Source organism: Gobio gobio, assembly GCF_949357685.1.
Source record: "Gobio gobio genome assembly, chromosome: 17".
Lineage (NCBI taxonomy): Eukaryota > Metazoa > Chordata > Actinopteri > Cypriniformes > Gobionidae > Gobio > Gobio gobio.
Genome location: NC_137110.1, coordinates 26,582,062 through 26,604,174, shown reverse-complemented (window position 1 = coordinate 26,604,174; position 22,113 = coordinate 26,582,062). Strand labels below are relative to the sequence as shown.

General features: G+C 38.3%; 2 protein-coding genes across 2 annotated transcripts in view; both read right to left on the bottom strand.

Annotated features, from left to right (window-relative positions):
• Positions 1–4,178: 4,178 nt before the first annotated feature.
• Positions 4,179–8,394, bottom strand: LOC307140425 (uncharacterized protein). Its single transcript, XM_079839967.1, has 2 exons — positions 7,923–8,394; positions 4,179–6,502 (listed from the first exon to the last, which is right to left on the bottom strand). Exons 1-2 carry the CDS (start codon positions 8,101–8,103, stop codon positions 6,285–6,287), a joined length of 399 nt encoding a protein of 132 aa, XP_079696093.1. The 5' UTR covers positions 8,104–8,394; the 3' UTR covers positions 4,179–6,284.
• A 6,223-nt stretch (positions 8,395–14,617) lies between these two features.
• The window catches only part of btbd8 (BTB domain containing 8), a 44,451-nt gene continuing 36,955 nt past the window's right edge, over positions 14,618–22,113 (bottom strand). Inside the window, exons 15-19 of the mRNA XM_079841265.1 lie at positions 21,223–21,808; positions 19,491–19,578; positions 19,276–19,397; positions 17,339–19,189; positions 14,618–15,530 (exon numbers count right to left, since the gene is read on the bottom strand). Coding sequence (XP_079697391.1) covers positions 15,007–15,530; positions 17,339–19,189; positions 19,276–19,397; positions 19,491–19,578; positions 21,223–21,808 — 3,171 coding nt within the window. The 3' untranslated portion in view covers positions 14,618–15,006. The remainder of the gene's footprint in view (positions 15,531–17,338; positions 19,190–19,275; positions 19,398–19,490; positions 19,579–21,222; positions 21,809–22,113) is intronic.

Below are 22,113 nucleotides of genomic sequence, written 5' to 3'. Positions count from 1 at the left end.
AACCTTTTTATTTATATAAAGTGTGGGTGAACTTAAACTGTATGGCTATGCTGCGGTTCCTGTAGGCTTTGCGTGCGTGCGGGTGGGGTGGTATTGGGGGGGCCTCCATGTCCATTTTGCTTCAGGCCCCCAAATTTCTTCAAACGGCCCTGGTTACAATGAGCTCCTAGAAATATGCTATTATATTGTATACTTTTATGAATTATTTTGTGAAACCATGAGAAAAGGGTGAATAATGACTAAGAGTTAATGTTCAGAAATTATTCATTATCATTATGTTTTTAACTATGCTGTTTAGCCGTATTTAGCGATGTGTTTGTTGTCAAACTCAATTTTTTTATATTTTTAATGATTAAAAAATGCCATTATTTTAGTTTAAAAAGTTAATAATTGTATTTTATTGAAAAAACATTTTAGTTTGTCTTGGATATTTTTTATTATATCAGGTAACATTTTAAGCTGTTATTTGATCATGTTACAATGTACCACCTATGGCATGTTGTCACATCACTTCCATTCTTTCGGGGTAAATCAAGAAAAAATTATACACTGAATTAATGAAACAAAACCACATAATTGTATAGACAATGTGAAATTTGTGGGAAATTAATGTGGGAAAAAATAAACGCTTGGATATTCTGACCAAGATGTTTTATAAAACATCTGTCAAGAATTACCTATTATAATGCATTGCAGTCTGTTTACGACAAAGCAAACCATCCTAACTTAATGTAAACAGTTATCAAAGGGGCTGGGAAACAGATGCTATGACAGAGTGTGTGGTTTGTCTTGATGCTAATCTGAGAGACACAAGTCTTGAGTTCCTAGGAGAGCACTACATATCTTTTCTTGGGCTGCTACAAAACAATTGTATGTCTAATTTGAAGAAAACATTCAACAATGGCCTGATTGTGATCATATGAAGTCACATAACCAAAATGCCTTGAGTCTAAAATTGTCTAGAACATCTAGAACCACATCACAGTCATTCTGTGTCTGTCCTGACTAGCCTAAGGTCATTTAGTGGATGTATGAAGTAGGACACAGGTGCCCTAGCAGACATGTAGTTAACTAAATGTTTGAATAATAAAGATTTTCATTTAAAAAAAATTTTTTTAATGCTTTTCCTTGAAATGTGTGCTTGTGCTATTTATATATATATCAAAACATATACTTTATATAATCATTTATATTCTGGTGTATATATTGGTGCACTGCAGTGTTGCATATCCGATATATTTTAGTTTACACCTCTAGTGAAAATTATTTTACAATATATATAAAAATTCCTGCATGAGTTTGAACATGCATCAACATGAATAATGCTGTCTGGTGCTGCTGACAGTGTGTGGATTCTTTGGATTGAGTATAGACTAGATTTTTTTTGTAGACCTATCTCTCATTCTTTCATTGTTTGCAGGTCCTCTTACAAATGTTTCATCTCACTCTTAAATCCACAAGACAAGGTGATTACACATTTTTTTTCCTCCTCTGTTTTTAGCAATAGATCCAACTCTTGATCTTAATCCACGCTACAAGACACATTATACCACATGAAAAACAAGTACTCATAACATTATTATGACAATGATGACCATAAAACAATTTAGGGAGACCATGGTATGAGTAGCACATAAAAAAACATAAAGGATTAAACACATGTTTTTTTCTTTAAAGTTGGTTTAAAAGCATATCGATAGATTTGCAATGAAGACAGAAAAGATCAGGGCCCGTATTTATCAAGCTTCTCAAAGTGCCATTTTAGTCTTAAGTGCCGAGAATTCATGAAATTTACTCCTACTTTCAAACTTAAGTATAAAAGCAAGTTATCAAATTTCTTAAAGCTAAGAATCACTCTTACTCTCCCAGTTATTTAAGACAGCTTGAGAGGTCTCTCAAGTGGTTAGGAGTTGCCAGTAGGGGCTTGTGATGGCACTGAGGAGACAGAGACGTGCGCAAATCTTTTTTAGAAGAGGAAGAATGTTTTTGAAATGTTTGACAATGAGCATTTAATCAAATGGTATCGTTTGGACAGAGCAGGCATCATCTTTAGGCAGGTCACAAAAAATGTAATTAAGACATGTTGGAAAACGTGTTTATCTTTCATTTCAAATGTGTATATTATAATGTATTCTCTTGAATATTATTTATTGTCAAATGTGTGTTGAATGTATACTCCTCTTAGGAATTCCACCATTCAATGTGAATTTATCTGAGAATATTCTTAAATAAGGACATCTATTCAGTGATTGGTTCATGCCTATGACATCATCCAAAATCCCGGCACAGCAAAGTGTCATAAATCAACTCTAAGACTGAAACTTAAGATTTAGTCCTACACTTCACTTAAAGTATGTTTGAGATGCTTGATAACTAACTTTTAAGCGCAGCTTTGAGCCAATAATTTTTTTACTCTTAAGTCAATTCTTAGCAGTGTTCTTGTGAGTAATTCTCAGATGCTTGATAAATACGGGCCCAGAACAAATTTTTAAATATTAATAAATGGGAATGATAGTGGATGATAAACCTCCTTGAAGCACTCGTGGACAGGGCCAAACATTGCCACCCTGCTGACCAAAATAAATATATGCAAGGTAAAAAACACCAAAACCATGCTTCTCAACTTTTCTTTTATAATATCAGACTACTTCACCTCTGAGCAGTGAATTGAGAGTATTTATAATGTAATTAGAGAGTTTGGCTTGAACAAATCACCTGAGATTTTAGTATATATTAAGTATATTAAGAATATATTTGATGATATTCACTCACAGGCCATCCAGAGTTCTCTACTGTTGATGCTTATCAGCTAACAGATAAGTTGATATTCTGAGATTCATAATGGCCTGAGGAAAGAACCTGCAATAGGCATAATGCAATTTATGACTACTAAAGATTCAATTTATGTAGCCCAGAAGATTACAGTAGCTTGGATTCACCAATCCATGTTCTCACTGCCCTGCACATGACCTTAAAAGTTACTTAGACCCTTAGACTTAGCACAGATCATAAGCAAATCTTGAACAATTAAAAAAATACATAGAGAAATATATCTTAGAACTGTTGAGTCTTGAGAACATGCCTTGGATTCATTAATTTTTCTTATTTGATTTAAAAGCTCCCTTTCTGGGTGCAGTTATTGACCACCTTCTGTCCTCGAGTCTTGCAGCTACAGCTTAAAACTCCATTAATGAATCTTTCCCGTGTCATAAGAGAGTGTTCAGAATTTCATAGGGCTTTATTGATTTCTCTACAAGAAAATGTTTTGTAGTGACTAGTGACATCAATACTTAAAGGGTTAGTTCACCCAAAAATGAAAATTCTGTCAGTAATTACTCACCCTCATGTTGTTCCAACCATGTAAGACCTTCGTTCATCTTCGGAACATAATTTAGTATATTTTTGATGAAATCTGAGAGCTGTCTCACTCCTCCATAGGCTTTCAGAGGGAATGAAACTTGATGGCCCAGAATAGTAAGTAAAACGTCATTTAAGGAGTCCAAATGACTACAGTGGCTCTGTATTAAGTCTATCATGCGACGAAAATACTTTTTGAGCGGAAAAACAACAAAAATAACGACTTTATTCCAATATTATTGTTGTTCAATTTGAGCCTCTGACGAGAGTTCGCGGGAGTGCCACGACGCATGCGCGAGAACTGAGGATTAACCCTACTCCGAAAGAGTGAGCAGCCAGTAACAAGTAGTAGTAGAAGAAGAACGCCGTAATCTCAGTTCTCGCGCATGCGTCGTGGCACTCCCGCAAACTCTCGTCAGAGGCTCAAATTGAACAACAATAATATTGGAATAAAGTCATTATTTTTGTTGTTTTTCCGCAGAATTTTCATTTTTGGGTGAACTAACCCTTTAACTCCTCCCCCTCTATTGAAGGAATTGTCCGTCATTTATGAGATATCAACGCTTCCCCACTTGACCGAATTTTCACTGTTACACGGTAGGGGGCGCTATTACGTATCTTCTAAAAGAGCAGAGAATCTCCGGGTCAAAACACAGTCAAAAAAGGAGCAGAAACAAGAGATAAAAGCATCACTTATTATGCGATTTTCTCAGCGTTTTGTCCAAAATGTAACTTTTTTATAAAACACTTGCTTTTTTACTAGTTGCTCTTTTGATAAAAAAAGAATGCATGAATAAAACTTTATTTTGTATTTATTTTTTAAGCAGAGGCTGTTCTCCCTTTTGATATTGCATGTTCAAATATTCATACAACAAAATATTCTGGGGGCCATTACATTTTTGTGAAAATTATTAAAAATGTTGGCGGTGGCTGACAAACGCTGGCGGGGAAAGAGTTAATACACTACAAGAAAATGTTTTCTTGCCCCTGTGAGGAAGATAGACCATTTCTGTTGTTACAAAAAAGAGAAAACAACCATCTAAATCAGTTTTTATATGCAGCGGTGGGGAAAACAAGATATTGTGGCGGCCACAAATGAAGAATACCCTTATTTTAGTTAAATCATCACAATTTGTTCAATTTTTTTATCATGACCACAATTTAACCAAATTAAAATGAGGGAACAGATTAGTATACAACATGGCCACAATACTATTATTTTAATTTAATTTCCATTCATACATTTAATTTTAGAATGTATAGGAAATGTTTGGGGTTTAGTGTCATATAGGGTTTGGGTCACATTTAGGGATTTTTGGGATTTATTTGTTATGGGCTTTAAACTATTGCCTAAAACTATTGACTAAAATGCATGCTTGAGCTGTTTTAACTGTAAGCAACTTGCACTGATATACGTTAAAATATGTCAGTGCCATTGTTATGTCTCAAGATGCACACCAGTAATGTTTGTTTTTTTCCCCTAAGGCACATTATAAAAGCTACTTAAATGTCCTAATTGAACTAAGGTTTAATCCTGGCTTAATCTAAACCTTGTCTGTGAAACCAGGCCTATGTGTGATAAAGTAATCTTGGCTTAATGGTATACACTCAGCATTTTTTGTTTGTTTACATTGCCCTGAGAGATGTGGCAATCTACTTGGATGTTTACTGACATCTATTGGTGTGGCTGTATCAGGCAAAAGCAGCAGTTTTCAGATACCAACACCAGAAATGTACTTTTCAAAGTCAACCAATATTAATTCAGTACACGAGCAAAGGTGTTTAGTCACAAGAAACCCCTGAGATAAATTCAGTGGTGTTGCTGGTCTCAACATGTCGACCCCCATGAGGTTGCCCGCTCTGTACAAAATGTATTAAGCAACTGATGACTGAAGCAATGACTGGCAACTTCATTACAAGCGAGTGTATTCGATTGTAAACATATTTTACAAAAAGTAAACGTGTAAAACATTTTTAATGAGGGCAAAAGTACCATTAATCTTTTAACACAAGGTGAAGTGAGGACAGGTCAGTGGTGTCTCGCTAGCAAGAGTGGAATGAGGCCATAAAGTATGAGAGAACTTCAGTCAAAGCAGAGGATCTGAAAAGTAGATTTAGGATTGAATCTTATACTAAAGCCCCTGAAAGCAACATGAAAAAGTGATCTTTAGGATATGGGGAGGAAATCCTCAACTGAAATGGATACAATGTTTCTGTTTTCTTTTCATAAAGTACAATCTGGAGGACATATCAATATTTTAATGAACAAAATCATAAACACACATCTTTAAAGTTTACTTGCATTACTGAAATGGTGATTAATAACGTTGATACAGCATGTATGCTACTGTAACACCGCAGATCATGTAAAAGTTCAAACCTTATAAGAAATAAAAAGGCAAAAGCAGCTATGAATATAGGTGACTAAAGTATTCATATCAAGAAATGCGGGACTCACTTTGCTCATTCCACATATAAAACAACTCATTGCTATAAGACATTGTAGCCTACACAATCTGTTGTCTTACAAAACAAATCATGTGAAGACATAAACCAAAACAAAAAGTACTTTCCAGAAACCATCATACAGTAAATCGGTGTCAAAAGTGACAGGGTGTGAAATTTATTTGACAAGTTGACAAGTCATTCAGTGGATGTCTATATACTTAAATGATAAATTATGGCTTAAGGGGGCATTTCAGTAAAAACAGGATGTCAGAACTGTGTCTATCTTTACAGGGTAAACACATGCACTTTAAATAATTGTGGCATGATTTAATTGTTTAAAAGAGACATTACAACAGCATCTGGTTGTAAAGGAATGTGTGAGCCAATGTGAAAGATTATGCCATTCTGGATGTGCAGTCAAACAAATATTTCAGATGAACAGTTGTGTCTTCACGATGAGATGAACTGAAGGTGGTGTCTCACCTCAGCCCTGCAGCAAGTTTTTGCATGGCAGCATCCCGCTCTTCTGATTTCTGCTGCGAGCGGCGCAATATGTTGCGCAGCTCCTCCAGGTGGTCCAGCGTGCCAACAAGCTCGCCGCGAACCGTCTTCATCTGACTCTCCAGCAGCTGTGTGCGATGGAGGGAATTACGGCGGTCCCGCTTACTGCGCTGGACCTTCTGCTCCAGATCAGATACTAAGACCAGAACAAAATCACAAGAGTCAGATTGAATTCACATTCATTTGTCAAACTGAAAATCATGAAATACAGCCTACTCAGCTAAGAAGCTATAAAAATGTCCAGTTTTCATTTGTCAAACTGAAAATCATGAAATACAGCCTACTCAGCTAAGAAGCTATATGTCCTGTTTATTAAAGTCACCATGAAATCAAAACGGACAATTCTTATTTTTATGGATTATTGGAATGTCCCCTCAATCTTGCAGCAACATCTCTTCGATTCTATGGTGACGTGTTGGCATGAGGGCAGGACAACCTCACTCATTGGTCACTCACATGAGATTGACCAATAGCAAACCACAACGATCCAGCGATCCAATCAATTCCAATATTAACCAATACATCACAATATGGATGAAAAAAGGCTACTATTTCAACTGTTTCATGACGACTTTAAAACAATTATTTTTCTTGGTTGTACGAACATTAATGGAACATTCCATTTTATCATTTTCCAAACATCATGGGAAAGTTACTTTTACTTAGTATCATTTTAAAGCTAAAAACAAAGTCTAAAGCTTCCATGAACAATGTGTAAATAACGTTTTTGTGTTAACATTTTGGGCACATTAAAAAAGACCAGATAAGTTTGAACAAACATTCCATTAACATTATTGGAACAAAGTTTTATCGTAACTTTGACAGAACCTTGTGAGAATGTTAGCCAAAGTTCTGAGAATGGTCCCTGTTAGTTGGGTATTAAAAAGAGGAGAATGCAATATTTTTTTTAATAATATACTAAAATAATATCTTGTTTTCTAGTTAAAATATCTAAACATACCTAAAACTACACTCTAAAAATGCTGGTTTAAAAACTTGGGTTGAAAATGGACTAACCCAGCAATTGGGTTGTTTTAACCCAGTGAATGGGTCGTTTTAACCCAGCGGTTGGGTTAAATGTTTGCTTAAAACAACCCAATTGCTGGGTTAAAACAACCCAATTGTTTTTAACCCAGCATTTTTTTAGAGTGTAATGTACATAAGAAGTAACATAAATATAGATATTAGACATTCGAACTTACAACTGTTGAGGTTTTGATAGAACATGTTTTGGATTTGATTTTCTTATTTACATTTTTGTCTTATTTAAAGAAAATGTTTAAGACACATTGTGTTTAAAAGTTTTATGTTTAAAAAGAGAAAAAAGTAAATTGGGTAAGAACAATGAATTAGAGATATATTCTTTTAAAACAAGTCTTTACATTATTTTATAATGTTGAAATTTTATCTTGATTTACGAATGTTTAGATATCTCTGGTGATATATATATATACATATATATATATATATCCCAAGAAATGTATCTTGTTTTAAGGATACTTAATGCAAGCCCCACATTCAGGCATTCAATTTGAAGATAGTTCAAATATACATACCCATAGTGTCACCACAGGCGTTGCTTTCTGGATCCGTCTCTGTCTTCTTCTCCAGCAGGCCTTTGGTTTCTTGTAGCATCTTTTCCATATGAGCCAGCTGAGAGGCGTTGGCTCCACTGGCCCTGCGGATGAGCAACCGTTCTTTCTCTCTCTCACTCAACTCTTTCTTACACTTACTCATCTTCTCTGTTAGTGACCAGTGTACAAAAGCAGCACACGGTCAAACGCTCTACAATGCTAGTAACAAGGAGACTCCAGATGGATTTAAGCTCAAATGTTCCTTCTAATTTGCACAAAATCATTCAAGAAAGACAAAGCTATGATGTTAAACCAAACACCACCTTGTCATTCTGTTTTCTGTGAGTTTCCCATTGCATTTTATTTTCTAGTGCTTGCCTATTTTTCCTATCTTTTAGTTCATACGTCTTCTGTATCATCCACAGCAGTTCTGTAACTTGTAAGTATTCACTTTGATAGGAAGGAGAAGATTGAGTTCTTTTATACTTGTTATCGAGATCACATTTAGCCAGCAGGCAAACAAACAAAGAGTGAATAGAGAGTTGTGGCAGTCATGAGACCAGCCTGATTCACAGCCTTCAGCAACTCGGCCTTTTACACTTCATCAGACACTGACGGACAATACAAGGCATTCTGAGGAGCTCATTAAAAGCGAATGGAACATTCAAAACACTTTTGGTCAATAAATGCTCCAGTTAAAAGTCATTTTTTACATAACTAACACATTGCCTCAGTGATTGACATGTGATGTGCTTGCACTGCACTTCTTTATCTGCTTTCGAACACATTTCTTCCTCTACCGTTCATTGATAAACTCTAGGGGCCCTATCATACACCTGGCGCAATGCGGTGCCAGGCAAGTATTTTTTGCAGCCTGACGCAGTTCATTTTCACGTATAGTGCCACGTTGTTTAAATAGCAAGTGCATTTGTGCCCATGCATTTGTGCGCCCATGGGCGTGCTGGACTGAAAACGAGGTGTGTTCAGGCGCATTGTTGGCACGTTGCTATTTTTAGGCAACTGAAATAGACTGGCACAATATTTGTTTGTTATTTAAAGAGCGTATTATTAATATGCGCCTATAGGCGGGTCCACAACGCGTGTACACTCTGCTTATTACACACACAGGGACACGCAGCAGCACACAAACATTTTTAAAAATGAAAAATGAAAGGATTTAAATGTAAATTGTTATTATTGTACATAAAGATAAAATGCCTACATGTCATAATGGATAGTCATTGCATGTTTCAGAATTAGCCTACCTATTTGCAGTAATGACGAGCAAGCAGGCGTCATTGGACAGGCAGAAGCCATGCCATGTAATTGGCAATCCGCCATGGCGCGAGCGCAACTGGCTTTTAAAAGGAAATGGGAGATTAGACTCTAATTGGTTTATTGCACGTTTACACACCCATTACTCATTAAGAGAATAGGGATAACTATTTTGGACCATGCACTGGGTGCACCGTCCTTAAACTAGCAAAAGTGGATTCGGACACGCCCGAAGAGCACCTGTCCCATTGCGCTTCAGATCATGCTCTTAGATTGTCAAAATAGGGCCCTAGGTATGTGCTGTCAGACTGCTGCAGAACATGACTTCATCAAATGTGCAGCATGTTCCTGGATCAACATTCCAATCAACCAATCAGATTTGAGGGACAAGTTTACAGTTTATGTCAAGTTTAGGCTTGCAACCAGGGTTAGGTGCTTCTACACCTATCATTTCCCTCTGGTTCTAGGGATAACTTATGGGTAGGGTTTTGGACAGGAATGTTGTTCCAGGATCAACAAATATGTTGACCCAGGAACGTGTCTAACTTGGTAAAATCATGACATCAGACATGCCTGTCAGACATCATGGACCAAAGAAAAATCAGGCCTTTTGTTGTTTTTTTTAAGTTCCCAAGAAAAATGATCATAATTTAATGAGGATTTTGTTTAAAAATACAGTGCAGGTGTGTCTCTCACATAACTTATGAAGATCTGAACACACTTAAGGACTTTAAGGGCCCTATTCTAACAATCTGAGCGCATGGTCTTAATCCGAATCCACTTTAAACAACGAAAAAAGAAAGAAAAAACGGTCTGTGCCAACCAAAAGGGTTGTACCTTGTCTCTTAATGAGTCATGGGTGTGGGCATAACATGCAATAAACCAATCAGAGTCTCATCTCCCATTCCCTTTAAAAGCCAGTTGCGCTTGCACCATGGCAGATTCACTGCCGGAACTTGCGAGCGTAAAGACTGAACGCTTCTCCAGAAAGGAATCCTTTTATTTTTAATATTTAAAAATGTTTGTGTGCTGCTGTGCGTCCCTGTGTGTGTAATAAGCAGAGTGTACACGCTTTTCCTGTAGCTCAAACAGTAGAGCGTGGCGCTAGCAACGCCAAGGTCATGGGCTCGATTCCCAGGGAAAGGAAGAACTGACAAAATCTCAAATGTGTACCTTGAATGCAACGTAAGTCGCTTTGGATAAAAGTGTCTGAAAAATGTAAATAAATGTAAATGTACACGGATTGTGCAACCACCTTTAGGTGCATATTACAAACACACCCTTTAAATAACACAAAAAATACTGCGTTATTGACTTTAGACCAGGTTTTTGTTGGTCAATGGCGCAGTCGTTTTCTGTTGCCTTAAAATAGCAATGCGCCAATAATGCGCCTGAACACAACTCGTTTTCAGACCAGCACGCCCATGGGCAAACAGATGGGCGCTGGATGTGAAAATGATAACTGTGTCAGGCTGAAACTAGCAAAAAACACTTGCGTTGTGCCTGGCCTCACATTGCCCCGGGTGTATGATAGGGCTAAGACTCTCTCATCTACCCGAGGGTACCACAGCACAGAACACAGTAGGTTTTCATGTCAATTATACAAAAAATGTCTTAACCATAGGCCATTTCTCAAAAAAGCCCTGGTTCTGTCAAGATTGCTTCTTTCCATGTTCGATCTCTTATTGAGGACAGTGCAGTCACTTAGTAATGGAACAGTCTTGTGATGAATCACGAAGACTGTTGCTAGCATGCATGGCCAGCAGGAGACAAAGGATGGGTGTCCTTCTCACATGCTGGGACAAGAGTTTCAATATCTGGGACAGCATGAGCACTTTATAGGCTTAATTACTTAAGTAACTGCTGAATAGTACAGTCTAATAAGCATGATTCAGGGATCTTTAGATTGTGGAGCTTTCCCATGCTTTTGGTAATGTGAATGTAAAAGTTGTGTTTATTCACGTTTTCACGTACAATTATATATTTAAGTACTGAGTAATATTAATTAACTACATGTACCTACTATAGGATTAGGGTTTGGTTGAGGGTTAGTTGCATGAAATTATGCATAAATTTACTGTAGTACATGTAAAATATGTAACAAGGACACTGTAAAAACAAGTGTTACCGAAACATTATAAATGACAAAAAGCAAAAAAACAAAATGACTAAAAAATTACAATAAAAACTCAAAATATTACACTAATATAATACTAAAATCAGGCAAGTAAATTTGACATTTCTTGTTTTGAAATTCCAACAAAATGTGAACAATGTTGGGTTTTACCTGTGATCTCATTTATTATCCAAAATAAGGATATTATATTAATTTATTTATATACAAATAAATGAATGAAAGAATAAGTCATTTTATTAAACAAATTGATATTTAATACTTTTATTACACACACACGTTGGGTTTTCATATTTTAAGGGGACTTTCCATAGACATAATTTTTATACTGTACAAACTGTATATTATATCCCCCTACACCTACCCATCACAGAAAACTGTCAGTATTTTTAAATTTTCAAAAAACATGATTTATAAGCTGTTTTCCTCGTGCGGAATAAAAAATGTCCCCACACGGACAAGGATATCAGATATTGACATATTTGTGGGGAGATTTTGTCCACATAATATAAGGTTTACCTGGACCACACACACACACAATACCTTCATTTAAAATATGCACAAATATGCATCATTTGACTAAAATATTCAAATGATTTCAGGCCTGCCAGAGCTGTGGGTTATTTTGGATTTCTGTTTCTGATATGAACTGCAATTGTCTGTGTGCTTGTGGCTCATGTGACTCAAACACACATGGACACAGATTTACCTTTAAAGCCGCATAACCATTCAGACTAATTCCCTCATGGGTGATGATATTGTTATTGTTGTTCATAACCTAAGAAAATGTTGAGCAAGTGAACCAATAAACAAATCGATTCATTGTTACACCCACTGAACTCACACTTGACTTTTCAGCTGAACACTGGGAGTATTATGCCATCACAAAAGAGATCTACCGATTAAAGGAAAATAGGCAAATATAGACTCAGGGCCTCAGGGCCTCAGGCTTGTGCTTTTCATGTAAAAAGCTGCCTTTATTAACTCTGATAATACTGATATATCAAGTTCTGGTTAAAAGTGGCTGCACATACAAGGCAAAATATTTTGAGATGTTGTAAACGAAATAGACGAAAAAAAGGTTTAAGGCAAATATATATCATCTTAGAGTTTTAAATTGATACTGACAAATGTGTGTCCAACATATGAAAGTCTCTCCATTGCACCTAACACCTTTAGAAATTTCTCATCCTTGTCAACATCACAGCTGAACACTGATTCTTAGAAAGAACTCGAATGCTTTATGGGCTGGCTTATTATTGTGGCATTTCCTGAAATTTCTGAAAGAAAGTGACTATTTCTCACACCGGAAATGAGGAATAAATAAGGATGTTCACTTGATTCTTCTCAAGCTCTAGACTGCAGCTGCTGCATCTTCACTCCATCTGCTTCAGACTGAATTCCTCCTGACAGCGAAACAATGTGGGCTTCAGAAACTTCACTTGCAATTAAAAAGACAAATGGGTTTAGCCAAACGGCAGCGGGTGTCGCAGTCTTAAAGAGGATTACTGTGTTTTACAAGAGAACAGATGAGATGGAGATTATGTAACTTGCACCATCAGCCTCCACAGTTGCTCCTGGTTGCGGCCTCTAATGGGCTCTGTCTCATTGTCATATTAAGGAGTTGTCATTACATTACATTAAGTGTACGTTCTTGCAGGAGAAAATAATTAAACGTTAGGCTACCGTATATGAGTGGCACTTCAAATTCTATTCGTGTACAATCAGTGGTATGAACACCGAATCCACTGTGACTGAATAATCTCTGCTTTTCTCGTCAAAAGCATTTTTAACATTCTGATATTCTTCTAAAAAAGTACCTTGCAAAAAATACATGGGAAGGTCTCCATGGATCTCCTAACATGATAACTTTGTTTTGAGTTATTAAACTAGATTTTGGTTAAGCACATTTACTTTCCCATTGCCAGTGTATATTCAGAGCATTTTTTCCCCTCAAACTATATGGCTGCCATTCTGGTGGTCTTCCTCTTTAACTGTTAGTAGAAAATAACTCCACTAGGTGGAGACAGAGATAGATAAGACCACGAGAAAATAACTCGCTAAATGTATTGGTAATTTTAAAATGAACCCGTTTAAAACATTAAATGTTTGAAATAATAATCTGCGAGTCTAAAAAGTGAATAAGAATGCTAACATATATTCTTCTGCAGGTACCAGACCTCCTTGATAAAGGTTTGTCTATTTACAGGAAGCTAAAGATCTGCCTGAAGAACCGTGTCCCGTTTTTTTCCAGCAGTGTTTTTGCAAACGTATGCACATCCAGACAAAAGCAGATGAACAAATTCGGTGGGAGACATTGCAGCATGTCTTACTCTGACCTGATTATGTTGTGAGTAATTAGCTGTGTAGTTGCAGAAGTTTGATGCTGGCCCTAAAAATGCTGACGTGGTGTAACAAATGAAGTGAATAAGAATTAAATTCCCACACACATTTCAGTGAATTTAAAGATTATGTAAACAGGATATCTAGGCCTATTCGAAAATGTTTGGAACTGTTGGATATGGGGGAAAACCCCGCCTACAATACTGTACACCTCCTGGAATGGCCTGCTCTGCTCTTATGTGTTTGCTTATTGTATTCTTAAGATACTTTCCTCTGCAAGGACACAGAATGATTTTCCCTTCAGCGTTTCATCTGTCACTTTCAGCTAATCTGTGCAATGGAAAACAGACTCATCTTTTTCCCCCCTCAAAATCCAGTGTCCTGATTTAGCCTGTCAAGAGATAGGCCTACAGAACGCAGGCCTTAAAATGCCACTCTCATGTTCGAAGTGAAAAGGTAAGGTTGTTAGATGAAGTTTTCTGTAGTAAGGGTAATACAAGTGTAGCATTATTGAAATGTCAGTTAATTTTGTTAGTCAAATCCAAGTGATCCATCTTGGCTGTATTAAGCCCTGCTTTTATTTGATTTCAAAGAATAATGGAACTGCAGATTTACTTTCTACTCATTCCCATTAACTAAAGGAGGTAGACAATTGATTTTGGATTCGATAAATTGGGTGAAAAAACAACAATAAAATTGGTTATAAATACACAAAAGGTCATTGCCATACTCTTTTAATGAGTAGTTATAATCAAGATGTGTAAATCACGGCTTTTAATTGGTCAAATGTACTTGCATAATTATTTATACAACATTTAAATAGACTAAATTATTGTTTTTTTATTCGAAAAGATATAGGCAGTTAAAAGTAACTATTTAAACATGTATCAATCTACTACCTTTCAATGAAAAAAGCAACACAATTCAAACAACACGGCTTTTATTATTAATACAACAAATGTAAACCGGAACCACTAACATAATCTCTACACTCTGTTCAAAACATTTGAACAAAAAGAGCAACAAGAAAATGCATTTTTGGTATTCTACAAAGATTCAAGCAACACCCATCAAGTAAACAATATAACTTAGAAAATTGCCCACATGCAAAACAACTGCACTGAGGTCACTATTCCAGTCCTTCATATAGTACCTGTACGATGAGTACAAAATGGCATGTAACTTCGCTCAACTTAAGCTGCGACTGATCCGTCTTTCTCCCCCAAACAAATAAGAAGCACAGAAAGGAGGAAAGGATGCAGTAATCCAAAGAGTCCTATCAAAACATTGGCTGTATTCCAGTTCAGGATGCCGTCAGTGATGCGTTTCCAGCTCCACGATAGTCCACTCGCCCTGTGGAGAGGCAGCGTCCTCAGGGGAGAAGCTGGTCACAGTGATGCTGGTGGTGGAGTCCTCCAGTGGAGAAATAAGCTCGGCCCAGCGCTTAAATGTGTCTTTTTCATGATACAAGTAGTCCTGTTCATTCAAGCAGTCTCGAGACAAGGACAGCGTCTGCTTTATCAGGTACTGTGCAAGGTTTAAATCCTCTGGGACTGAGTTTATGACGCCCAGATTGGATTCTTGGTCAGACAGAAGCTGTCGAAGCAGACTCCAGTCTTTCTCTGCAAACTTACTGACTTCATTGTCCACTTCCTCGGTCTCTACTCCTTTACCATCCCAATGTGACTCCTCCTGTTGGGGATCATTTCTCCTGTCTGCATCCGTGCTTTGTTCGAGGGCTTCTCCCAGGTCCATCTCAATAATGGGGGACAGGGCTTTAGACGACCGCCGGTCATGTGTGCAGGTTTGATCCAATGTGTCACAACCATCAATGTCCCCTAAAAATAATTGACAATACTGCACAATGACCAAGTGTTTTATCCGTATGTGGGCTTAAAAAAAAACAACAAAAAAAAACAGCAATTTTCTTGAAGACATGCGTTGTTTCTAGCTCCACGTGATGTACAGAATCACCCCTAGTGCAACTGTGTCCTCCATGAAGCAGTTAAGACAAGCTTGATATACGAATCATTTTAAAGACTAAACAGATGAAAAAAATATATTCTGTCTTAGGCAGTAATCACTTTTCTATTGTCATTAATCAAGATTTGATTAAATGACACATGCATTACAATTAAGCAGATGTGCAAATCCAAAGTTTTCCATGGAGCAACTCTTGACTTTCCATGTACAACTTCTGAATTTAGGATAAGGATGGACAGCTGCCATAAAGGTGATGCACAGAGGAAAATCTACACTGAATGTGTCTCTTTTGTTCACAAGTGCTATAACAGTAAAAGGCATATTTTTGCCAGCCGCTGCATCTCCAGCATAACTTAAGTTTTGTTCACACACAAAAGATATGAATTCCCTAGTTCTGATCAAACTGAGCATTTGTTCTCTTAAATATACACATTGAAACGTAAGCAAGCACTGGAGCTTTTTAGTTTGTTTCTTAAGTTTTAACTTAAAGCTACACAGAAAATATGAGGGACATGCTGGCAAAAGAGTGCTTATTGCTTTACTTGGCAAACTCAAGATACGCTTCTTGTAAAGATAAAACTCAAGCAAAACCTTTAACAGTGACTGGAATACACGTATACAAGTGTGAAAAAAGAGAGACACAAGGAGGACCTTGAAGATTGTTTTCTAGAAACACAACATACAGAAAAAAAACCTACTAATTCTACAGAAATGCATTGAATAATATGAATTCTACAACGCAAAAATCTAGAGTTGAGAAACTGATTACCTACTACAGAACTAGAAATGGTGTGATATATTGTGAATGAGAAATAAAACAAATAGAAAAAAAACAAACACACAAGGATGGATACAAACATAGATGGGATTTGAACAAAATCAATAACAAAGCCTAGCATTGGCATGCAAGATTCCCTGGTTTGGATGACTAAACAGACAGAGTCTTGAAAAGTAAGAGCAACACTCAACATCAATATTGAGTACAAAAAAACATCTAGATCTAACACATTCAAAGCATCATGGCCTCTGTATAAGGTGTGGTCCTTAATGTGCAGTATTAAAAGGAAGCTTAGCTCACTGTATGTTTGTGCATATATTTATATATTTGAAGGCCAAGTCACATTGGTGCTTGTCTTTTGCATAAAGATCGCTTATGGAAAAGTCAACGTATAAAGGACTTGGCCTATGAGGAAGAAGCGTACTATTCAGTATGGATAATGACAAACAAACAAAAATGACTGAGGACTTGGGTGACTATAAATTAAGTGCACGGGTACAACTGAGACTTCCCAGCCATACCACATAACAGATGGTCAGCATACTACACCACAGGCATATAGATATTTTACTGTAAAAATTAAGCTTGTAAACTTGTTTGTTGAGTAACTATAGCGCCTCAGAGAAGGCATTTTAGTTGTGTGTATAGCTTATTGAAGTATTAGCAAACAATGGACGTTTAAAGAAGATGATTAAGTGAAGGGGAAAAGGGAGGCAGTAGAGTGCTACTATCTAAATCAATGAACTACCAGGATTTACTCCATTGGATTTACCTCATTGAAAAAGAACTGTCTGACAATTTGAGTTGGATGTGTCAGGATGGGAAACTGAGTGAATGTTTTTGAGACTGCAGTCAGGGGGGATGGGCTCTAGCATTATACATTACCTGCTGGAGAGTGTGCAGGTGAGCTCGCATTCAACTGCGGCTCTGGTAAGTCTAGCCGCAAGTCAGCTTTCCGGCTGTCTTTATGTTTGGCCTGGAGATTGCCGTACTGTTCTCCCAGCCGGAGGTCCAGGTGACTAGGGCGCTCCTGAGCGGGAACGTCACTGGTGTCTTTGTCTTGCACAGGAGCATCTGATTGATTATATGCACAATCCTCCTGTGGAGATCCCCGGACCTCTGTCAGGAATACCACAGGTTTGGGCTCTCGTTCATTTTCTCGGTGGTTAGAGATTTGGTTTCCTATCGCTGTGCTTGTGGATTGCTGGGAGCAGTAGTCTGTCTGAGAATTGTGAGGTTCACTGTCGAAGACATCGCCTGAATGGTTTGTCGGAGTCTGGGCACCTCCTTCTTCGCATCCAAGCTCTTCACACTCATCCACCGAGAGCAAAACAGAGCGCCGGAAGTTAGAAGCTGACTGGTACTCTGTTTGCTCATTCTCTTGGTCTGCTGGATCTTCAAATGCAAGGTTGACAATACCTTGGAACTGTGGAGGTGGCTCGTTAAGTGGGGGAGCCATTCCTCTCGGTAGCACCTCAACTTCCGATCTTTCATCCTCAGTCTCTTCCTCTTCTTCCTCCTCCTCTTCTTCTTCCTCAGTAGAGAAAAGTTGGTTCTGTACACTCTTCAAGTTTTTTAATGCGGAATCCATTTCACAAGGTTCCTCTTCCACTGGCACATCATCCTTTCTAATCCACGATCGCGGTCTTTGACACCCTACCTCTTCTTCACTTGTAGTCTCTGCCTCCCGTCCTCTGAGCCGTACCTCCACACGTAGTCCAGCACCACTCTCGTACATTTTAAGCTCCTCAGGTGTGCTGGTGTCACTGCTGCTGCGGCCTAGAAAGTCAGGGCAACGCATGGTCCCACACTTTGAAGCGTCACGCTCATGAGAGCAACAGTCGTCATCCTGTGAGCCTCCAGCATCATAATCCTCTGACCGTGGCTTTATGTCATCAGAAGAAGTGGTGGCACTGCCAGTCTCTGACTCTGGGCTAACTTGGGGAGGAAGCCCATTCCACGAGTCCTCTAGGGGTGTCTCAATGCTCCCTAGACTGCAAGGTGTATCAAGAGGGAGATCTGAGTCCTTTAAGGAGTTCATGGAATTGAGGCCCCGGTCTGATCCAGTGGTATGGGGTGGAATGGCATGGTCTTTTCGCAATTTACTCCCGCTCACCTCACACTGTTCAGAAGTATATGTATGCATGTCCGGAGTTACTGACTCAGTCTTTACCTCTGTGCTACGTAATTTACTCACTGGATCACTGCTTTTCTCCATATCATGAACCTTGGTGGAAGTTGCTGACATACCCTTGGAAGCCACTTCTGGCTGGTCTGATATAGCCGTGCTGACTAGTGAATGCGGCTCCATGGACAAAGGAACTTTGGAACTCTCTAGACAAGATGCAACTACTTCCTTGCTTCTTGTCTTACCTTCGGTAGAAGCTGAATTCTGCTGAGTGACCTTTTTTAAGTGTTTGGGGCTAGATATTGAATCTTTCGCAGCAGTGCCTGGCTTTTTAGAGCCAGCAGGAGTTGAGTTTTTGACTGCCCCTGAGGATTTTAGAGATGATTTTGTTGGAAGTGTTTCTGGAGCCTTCTGTTTAGGTCCTGTTTTGTTTGGGGCAGCAAGCGACTGCTTAGAGGAAGACGTGGAAGCTTTGATGCTCTGCCTTGACTCAGAGATGGCCTTTGTTGTCTTCTTAATAGTTGAAGGTTTTGATATATCTTTCTCTACCTCTTTTCTGGGGGAGGCAGACTTTTTAGAGCTAAGGGCCGAGTCAGGTCTAGATGAAGCTGTTTAAAAGAGGGAACAGAAAATACTTGAACTCATTACTGTTCATTTACCATCAGATTCATTCTGAAGCATGACTGTTTCTTACCATGGTTCTCTGAAAGGCCTGACACAGTGCTCTTGCTCTTTGGATCTGAGCGGGATGCAGGAATTACAGGTACCGCACGGCTAGTTGTGGTAGGCTTAGTCTTGCTTGATTTATTAGTGGGGCTGTAGCAAAACAATGAAGGACCAAATATTGACTATCAACTGGAAGAAATAGATATAATGAAAAGGTGTGAGGATCACAGGCTTGTTGCTCACCTGCTAGTCTTTTCAGTGTCTGGTTTTTGGGCAGTTTTGGTCAGAGGAGATTTTGTTGTTGCCTTGGCTTGAAGTTTTGACCTGAGACCTACAATGTAAAAGGATTATCCAGTCTTTATAACAACACAACAATGTTTTTATAAATTAAATTGCATAATGACAACGTAGAATGTAGTTATTTAAAAACAATTCCAGGCAAATCATATAAAACATTAGTGTGTATGTTTTAATGTATAGCCAATTAATCTATTTAAACAGAGCATTATCCTACACAATCGTATTCTCAGCACGGTCTACTCAAGAAAATGTATTACATTCATTTTAAATGTATTAAGTTTTGATATTTGTTGTACCTCATTGTAAACTGGCATATCCAGCAGTATACTCCATGTGCTATCTAAAACCACTTTCCTTAAGAACTGTGAGCAAGGTAACAGGCATGTACAATTTTAGAAGTGCTAAGCAGCTTAATGACAAGCTAACTCTGGCATACCCCGCTAAAACCTACTCTGCTGAGCACAGACTCTCTGACTCACAGAGGAGTCAGTACCAGGCAAACACCAGCTAATGAGCAAGGAAAACAGGAGAGACACCTATATTTTTACCTCTGGATTTCAAGATTCAGAAATTTTGTACATTCCTTCTCTCTCTATCCTTACTTTCCCATTCTAATTTTCTAACTTTTATTAAAACTTAAAAGCACACATACTTTTACACATACATACTGTAACTTTTACTTGGGGTGACAAACATTAGGGGGTAATCTCCAATATCAGGGGCTAATCTGAGAAACTAAGGATAGCTACTTGACTTCCATGGACCTAAAGCTCTGTCTAGCTTATTTAATTATAGAGCTGTTTTCAGGTCTGATTTTCATAACTCCAGAGAACATTTTTGGATTTTTACTTTAAACACATTGTTTCCCAAAAGTCTGAATCAGGAAACTGATTATAGTATGTTTTATTGATATTTTGCCTTCTCTTCTCTTCTTCCCTTTTTTATTCTTTCTCCCCTAGTCTGGTTAGGAAACCACTTCCACAATTAGTAGAGTAGCACACCTGTTGCTGATTGCAAGAGTGTATAAAGCAGTATGTGATATTGTTGCTTTTGATGTCTAATAAAGACCTTGACAATGTCAAGTGGGGCAGTCGTGGCCTAATGGTTAGAGAGTCTGACTTGTAACTGGAAGGTTGTGGGTTCGAGTCTCAAGTCCGGCAGGAATTGATGGTGGGGGGAGTGAATAACCAGCGCTCTCCTCCACCATCAATACAACGACTGAGGTGAGACCCTTGAGCAAGGCACCGAACCCCCAACTGCTCCCCGGGCGCTGCAGCAATATGGCTGCCCACTGCTCTGGGTGTGTGTTCATGTTGTGTGTGTTCACTACTGTGTGTGTGTGTGCACTTGGATGTGTTAAATGCAGAGCACAAATTCCAAGTATGGGTCACCATACTTGGCCACATGTCACTTTACAATGGCTGAAACTTAACATGTTTTTTAATCAATAAAGTTGGATTTCTTCAAGAGTGAGTGTTGCCCCATTTTCCAATTTACTAATTTTCTGCTCAGACAGTTTTACTAGCTCTGATTTTGCAGAAAGCAACAAACAAAAACATTTTTGCTGGAAGCCTCCACTCTTCACAGTAAAACAAGGGACTAGCTCAAGATGAAGTAGAGTATCATTTAGTGACGCGTGGGGTGTGAAGATAATGATGAATCTAGGTAAATTCACCTGTTGGTGTACTGTGGCCATTGTTGCGTGGACTCCCAGTGCTGTTGTCTGGTGAGGTGCTGCCAGAGTTTGATGGAGTATTCTGAGCATTGCTAGCTGATTCCTGAGGCAGATCTTTCCCTGACATTGTGTTCTTCAGCACTTTTCCTCCTTTAGCCTGGCCTGTTGAGAGACAAGACCCAGCAGGGGAAGACTTTGGCCTTGCTCCTGGGTTTGGCTTCCTGTCCAACACCGTCTTCCCTGTAGGTGAACCACGGGCACCTGAAGTGGTGGAATTCTCCCGTGGAGCACCACCAGTAGTGCCATTCAACACTGGTTTAACAGTAGATGAAGTCTTGGTCTTAGCTGGCGTGTGAGTTGGCTTAATTTTATCATTCTTGCTTTTAAGTGAGGCGTTGTTACTGGATTTTGTTTTCCCAGAAGGAGCCGTGTGAGCTGATGGCCCTAGAGCATCAGACTTCATGGTGCCTGATGCTGCAGCTACAGATCTTGCAGGGGAAGCACGTGGACCCTGTGATACCTTAATGGGATGATGAGTAGGGCTATCACATGGAGATGAAGTGCCCGAGAGGCATTTTGTAGATTTCTGTTGCAGTGAGAGATATGGAGAGAGAATGAAAGACTATGATGGCTTTGTACAATATTAATCAGATCAGCATCCCATTTGACTAATCTCAGACATAAAAGAACGAAGTACTATACCATGATCTTTGGATTAAAGGCTAAAAAGCATATTCTAGCCAATTAAAGAAAAACTGAAGGACAGCTGTTTCCTTAGCCCAATGTCTTTGTGTCTTATAGTTGTTGTTTTTTTTTAAATTATATCTCAAGAATAAGACAAAAAAAAATTAAACAGATATTCACCTTCTCTTTAAGAACATAATTCTCACA